At 39.4% G+C, this 7,072-nt stretch overlaps 1 protein-coding gene across 1 annotated transcript in view; it reads right to left on the reverse strand.

Annotated features, from left to right (window-relative positions):
* Positions 1-837: 837 nt before the first annotated feature.
* slc22a17 (solute carrier family 22 member 17) overlaps positions 838-7,072 on the reverse strand; it is an 11,979-nt gene continuing 5,744 nt past the window's right edge. Inside the window, 5 exon segments of the mRNA XM_037693994.1 lie at positions 838-1,535; positions 2,597-2,708; positions 2,981-3,204; positions 3,294-3,399; positions 6,648-6,772. Of these exon segments, the coding sequence (XP_037549922.1) occupies positions 1,259-1,535; positions 2,597-2,708; positions 2,981-3,204; positions 3,294-3,399; positions 6,648-6,772 (844 nt within the window). The 3' untranslated portion in view covers positions 838-1,258.

Genomic DNA, 7,072 nt, shown 5'->3' on the forward strand with positions numbered 1-7,072 from the left:
GCGGAAGCCTGAAGCTAAATGTAGCAAAGCAGAAGCCTGAAGCTAAATGTAGCAAAAATAGTAGCCTGAAGCTAAATGCATTAAAATAGTAGCCTAACGCTAAATGTAGCAAGCTGTAGCATAAACAGTTGCTAAAGGATTAAATGAGAAACTGTACATTCAAACTGTATCAAAAATCGTAGCAAAGAGTCAAAATACGCTAAACTGTTGCTAAACACCTAAGTGAGCAAATGTAGCAAAACTGTAGCTAAAAGCTAAAATTAGTAAAACTGATGCTGAAAGCAAAACTTAGCAAAATAGTTGCTAAAAGCTAAATGGTCAAATTTACTAAACTGTAGCAAAAAGCCAAAAATAGACAAAACTGTAGCCTAAAGTCGAATGTAAAGAGTAGCTAAAAGCTTTATGTAGCAAAACTGTAGCTAAAAACCTAATATAAATAAATTGTAGCCTAAAGCTAAATGCAACAAACTGTAGCTAAAAGTTTTTCCTACCAAAACAGTAGCAATAAGCTTAAATTTGCAAAGCCAAAATTAGCAAAACAGTTGCTAAAATCCTTAAAACCATAGCTAAACATAAAAATTAGCAAAAGTGTACCTGCTGTAAAAGCTGAAATTAGCAAGAAGGTAGATAAGAGCTAAAAGTCGTAGAAAAAGACAGAAACAACCAGTTTCCTAAAACCTCAACAAAATGTTTGAGAGATTTTCAGATATTTCTATGGGGAGAACTTGCAGAACTAGTTGGTGCCAAAAACACAGAAGAATGTTGCTTCTTTGACATGATTGCTGTTGTGTTTCCACCTTGGCGTTGTGTTAACACCCCTGTCTACTCTGGAGCAGCTCCTGGAATCTGCTGGGAGTTTTTCTACAGTTCACCTTTTTTTTTTTTCTGCCCTGACGTGAAAAACCTAAAACTTCAAGAGGGTGGGCTTTTTTTTTCTTCTTCTTCTTAATCCCTTACGAGTTCACACAAAATCACCGTCATCATCTCTAAAAACAAAAACATACAAATAAATCAAAGCGCTCATCATGATTTCCGGCTGCACGGCATTCTGGGAAATGAAAAACACTCCCATCTTGGGAGAGTGCGCACGGACGTTTTAAACGTTCGAGCCCTGCTCCCGCCTCGGCAGCCTCCGCGTCTCCGTCGGACCTCGTGAGGATGGAGGACGGCGTGCAGCAGCGCGTGCTGGTGTGAAGACGTGGCGGGAAACGGATGAAATGAGGTTCGCGGCCCGTTTCCCTCCATATTGCTCGTCCCTCTAGGTCTCCGGGTTGGGCGTGGCCAGCAGCGGCACGTTGTCCCTCCTCCTCCGGCCCAGCGGGGGGCGCCGGTACTGCTCGCCGTCGGCCAGCGTCTGCGGCAGCGGCTTCCTCTTGCTCTCGGGCAGCAGCAGGATGGAGAGCACGGCCAGCAGGGCCAGCGAGGAGTAGACGACGTGGTGCAGGAAGTAGCCGTAGTGGTTCCGCAGGTCCATGATGGGGGAGCTGAGGCGGCCCACGCAGCCCAGGGCCAGAACGGCGCCGACACCGCTGCCCCTGCACGCACACCATATATGGTTAGCAGGCGCAGCAGCTAGCTGTAGCACTTCCTAACCTGAGCCACTTTCATGTCTTTTATTTATTGTTTTCACCACATAAATGTAAAACAATTAACTTTAACCTTTGATTTTAAATAAAATAAAATGCTTTTTTTGTGTTTATAGGAGCATCCATTTAATTTTAAATAAGTAAATTATATCATACATGGTTTTATTACAATAAGAACTGATAAAATGTGCACAAATGTTTAATAAAACACATTTTAAACTGATTTGTTGTAATTTTAAGCCCATTTTGTTTGTTTTTTACTAAATATGATGTTAATTTTGTTATTACTTTGATCAAATGGTGAAAAATGATAAAAAAATTTAAATAATCATAAAATTAAACTTAAATCCTGTAAATTATTAATAAATATAAATGACTGCATTTTACAACTGTTTTTGATAAATAATTTTTTTTATCTGTGAATATTTTACAAACTTTTTACCCAAAACTTTGTTTTTAAAGTTTATTTCAAGAAAAACAACCTTTTAAAATGATTATGATTAAAATAAAAAGAGTTGTTAATAAATAGTTTTGTTTATTAATAAAATAACCTGTAGTCATTAATAGAAAGTAACTTTTTTTGTTTGTTTTTGATTGTTTTGTGCCCAAGTTCCTGGAATTACTTTTAATATTTTATTTACAGCATAAGACGCAACTTGTCATTAATTTCTATGAATTAAAAAAAAAAAAAAAATGATTCTGTATTTTTTGCGCTCCAGCTCCAAGATTATGACTCCTTCCTGTTTTTAAACATATTTACAGTGTAGTTCATGTAGTAATTCATTTAAGAAAATTAACCTTTTTATTATTTTACATCATGTTTTGGTGGCCCTGATAATAGAATATTACGTTTTATTGGATTTTATTTACAATATAGTTCATGAAAATCATAACTTGCTTCTATTAACAGACAAATACAGTTTATATTTTTATATTTAACGACGCGGTTTTTTAAGATGCTCCAGCTGCTGTAACATACACGTCTGTTCTTACAAGCGTCTTTGTCTTACCTGATGATGGTGGGCATGATCTCTGCGGTGAAAAGGATGCAGAGCGACGCCGTGGCCTGGGAGGAGAAGAGCCCGAGCACGGAGAAAACGGTGATGGCCGCCTCGCTCAGATCTAACAGGGAGGAGAGAAGCAAACATCAGGACCGCAGGTTCGACTCAAGATGGGTGTCGTGCTGGTTGTTGGCCACTAGGGGGCGACGGAGACCCTGGTCACCATGGATGCACCATGGCAGCTCAGGTGGGACTTTTCCACAAACAGAGCTGCGAGATTCTATTTTTAATCTGCTTCATGTTTTAGCTTCATTCCAGCCAGGATTTGAGGAACTTTAATCCCAATAAAAGCCTCCTCTGACGGAGGCACGGCCCACAAACCCCCCCACTTACACTCCATGAGGCCCAGGAGGATCAACGACGCCAGGCCCGTCATCGTCATGGACAGCAGCAGGATGCCGCGGCGGCCGCACCTGTTCACGGTGGCCCAGAGCAGCAGCCAGGCTCCGCCCCCCGCGCACACAGACAGCAGGTACGTCCAGTAGAAGCTGGGGGCGGAGCCTCGGACGTCGCCCCGGAAGGAGCTGTAACAGTGGCTGATGCCGTGAGAGATGAACCTGCAGGGAGAGTGGAGGGGGGGGGGGGTCTGAGTAACGGTGAGGAGCCGTGAGGCTGCAGCGGCACCGACCGGGTCAGGAGGACTCACGAGGTGAAGCCGAGCACACACAGGTTCTTCCAGATGTTCCTGCTGTGGAAGAGCTCCAGGAAGGACAGGTGGGGGCGCGAGGAGGGCGCCGGCTCTGAATCCAGCTCTGCGGGAAACAAACAAGACTATCAGCGCAGAGGAGAGCGGTCCTGCTTCTGAAACTCCCAGAAAACACCACAAAACATGTTAAAGGGACAGTTCAGAGCTTTCGGAGCGGGGTTCTGGTTATGGGCTGACGAGCCAACAGCCGAACCAAAGCTGAAATGTATTGGGTCGCCTCTCGGCCATTCTGTGTAGTGTGGCTCGGCACCGGGTTCTCGGGTCTTAAACAGATTTAACTAAATAACTGCCCCCCCCCCCCATTGAAATGAATGGAGAACATGTGCTCTTTAAAATCTACAAGTTACTGAACTGTTATCTTTTAGCTACTGTTTTTAGCTTTTAGCTCATTTTAAATCCCATCTTTTGTTTAGCTAAAATTAACTTTTACATGATTTACTAATTTTAGCCTTTGTAATGTTTATATTCGTTAAAAAAATAACTTTGGGCTCTTTAAAATTTATTAGCATATTAGCTTGTTTTAGCTTTGTTTTAGCTACTGCTGATTTAACTTTTACCTATTGTTTAGCTCATTTGTATTTTTAGTTTTGTAGTTTTTTGACATTTTAAAATAAAAATAAATTTTTAATTTTGAAATAAATAGTAAAATGTTTTTTTTTTTTTTATTATTATGTCTAATTCAGCAAAATAGCTTCAATTTTAGCTTTTAGCTAATCTGATAAATTAAGCTCTTAACTACCGGTACTGTTCTAGTTTTAGCTTTTAGATATTGATTTACTAATTTTACCTTTTTAATCTTTTGTCTAAAGCTAAAACTAACAAAACAGCAAAAAATAAAACTTAATCTATTGTTTAGCTGGTTTTAGTTTTAATCTATTGTTTAGTTACTTTTACCTTTTTTAAACAGATTTACAGATTTTAGCTACTCTAGCTTTTATAATTTTTGAAATATTTACGATTATTTCATGTTCCCTTTTTATAAAATGAATGGAAATCTCCTTAAATCCTTGAAAAACGTTTTTAGCTTCTGGAACCATTTTTCTGCAGCTTTTAGTTTGTCGGATTAAAGGGAAGTGACCGTTTTACGTGAGATGGATTGTTTGTGCTGGGAACTCTTCACGCCCAAACAAACGTGTTTACATGTAAACAACCGACGTTTCCGCAGCAGCAGCTGTTTCTATTCCCCCACAACTTTATAAAACTATAAAATCAGTAAAATTCTGGGTAAACGGGACAAGCGTAGACCTCGTGGTCCTAAAAAGTAACTAGAAGAGTTCTGAGGAGTCGTCCTTCTTCTATAACTCCCTGATGATATTTTAGATTTTACTTTTATGGCTTTTATTTTGTAGTAATGGTCTGAACGTTTCACTCTGTGATCCATTTTTCTTCCATACGTTTTTTTTTTCAGCATTTTTCTCGTTCCACAGTTTTTGTGTTATTTCAACAAATCATAAATCAAAACGTTCAGCTCGTTCAGAACAATCCTGCTACGACTTTAGGTATTGATGCAACTTTAGCCTTTTGAAATATTTAGCCTTTTCTGCCATTTTTCCTCATAGAAAATGAATTTAGCTCATTTTACATCCTTCAGATCCGTTTACAACCTTTTACTGCTCCTTTCATATTTTGTTCTGTTTCAGCTTCTTTCAGCTTCCTAGTGCATTTTTTTCAGCTATATTCAGCTACATTCAGCGTTTTTTTTCCAGCTGTTTTGTGCTCCTTTTAGATTATTTCTGCTAACTATGATTTTGCGCTCATTATGAAACCTTCAGCTTATTTATGCAAGTTAGCTTTTTCTGCTATTTCAGCTACTATTTAGCTGTTTGATGCTAATTTTAGCTTTCAGATAATTCCACATTTTTTGCACTCATATCAACTTTTTTCAGTCTACTTCAGCAAAAAGGTGCTCTCTCCACCTCCTGGTAATTTAAGCTTCTTTTTACTTTTTAGCTACTTTTCAGGGGGGTTTATTGTGCTAATTTCAGCTTTTTTTCCAGATAATTTTCACTTTTGTCTGCTCATTCCTGCTTCTTTCAGCCTAATTGGGCAAACGTGTGTTCTGCTTTCTTCTGCTAATTTAAGCTTGTTCTACCTTTATCAGATAGCTTTTTTTTTATTTATTTACTAATTTCAGCTGTTTTTAGATAAATTAAAGGTTTTTTTGTTTTAATGTCTGCTACTTTCAGCCTAATTAACTTATTTATGCTAATTTCTACTCGTTATGCTCATTTCAGCTTTTTCTGCTGTTTCAGCTACTTCAGCTCTTGATGCCAATTTGAGCTTTTTCAGCTAATTCCACATTTTTCTAGCTCAATTTAGTTCTTTCCGCTTCCTATTGGTAGTTTAAGCTTCTTTCTATCTTTTCAGCTACTTTTCAGCCATTTTATTGCTAATTTCAGCTTTTTTAGCTACACAGTTTCTTAACTTTTGTGCTCACGTCTGCTTATTTAAACCTACCAGTAATTCGGTAAACATGTCCTTTCTACTTACTTCTGCTAATTTAGGCTTGTTCTTCCATTTCAGCATGTTTTAGCTAATTTCAGCTGTTTATCAGCAAGTTCTTCTGCAACAAGCATTTACTCTGCATTTTTGCAGGAAATACAATTTCTATAGTTTATATTTACGTATCTAGTGTCGTTTTAACCAACAAAAGATTTAAGGATAAAAAGAAACGCCTTTATTTTTAGATCGCCATGGTAACCGTACATCTGTGTCTCCCACTCTCCGACTGCACCCTTTAATCAAAAGTAAGGCAGAGAGAACCGCAGAGTAGAAAGTAAGCCTCAAACTAAACAATTTAAAATACATAAACTTAAAGCTGAACTGTAAAATAAGAGGCCGGAGGGTCTGGAGGCCTCGCCCGTCAGGTGTTGTGCGTCTGCGGTGTTTTCTGTAGAACGTTTTACATTCTGAGCTCAGATGGTGTGAGTTAATGGGAGTTCTGGTGTGTGCACTCTGCATGTGACAAACCTTCCACCAGGTGAAAGAGGATAAAAACATGTTGGGTGTTTAAACTGTAAAAACGTGCAAAGATTGTGGAAATGGGATCAGCTTAGACAAAAAACAACCTAAACTAATGTGTAAAATCCATCAAACTGATTCAGCCACAACAAGTCCAACTGTGAACTATAGAAACTTTAGATGATGTTTCTACTTTGGTGTCTGATCTGTAGAGGTCCAAACAGAACTGGTTTTAATTCCGGGTCCATCATAAATCATTACACTGACGATGATGATGACGATGACTTTAGCGCTTGATTTGAGGAAAAGAAAGTTTCTTCTCTGTGGACAAACCTGTGAAGCTCTCGTCGTCCCTCGCGTCTCTGCTGGAGTTTCTTCTCTCGCTGAAAGCGCTCGTGTCTGCCGACCGCTCCGACAGGAGGAGCCAGCGAGGGGATTCTGGAAACACGCCGGGAACGCTGCAGGGGAGGAAAAAGGCCGAATCGATCCTTTAGTTCATCTGCTATAGATTTAGACTGACCACATGTCCTCACTCTGCAAGTCTTTACTCGCTGCAACGTCCACGTTATTTGTAGATATTTATATTGTTTACATGTAGTCCTTTGTTCTTCTCCCTACAGAAACTAGACCTGAACCATAGGAACTACACCTGAACCATAGGAACTACACCTGGACCATAGGAACTACACCTGGACCATAGGAACTACACCTGGACCATAGGAACTACACCTGGACCATAGGAACTACACCTGGACCAT

This window comes from Nematolebias whitei, chromosome 20, assembly GCF_014905685.2.
Source record: "Nematolebias whitei isolate Nwh7 chromosome 20, NemWhi1, whole genome shotgun sequence".
Taxonomy (NCBI): Eukaryota; Metazoa; Chordata; class Actinopteri; order Cyprinodontiformes; family Rivulidae; genus Nematolebias; species Nematolebias whitei.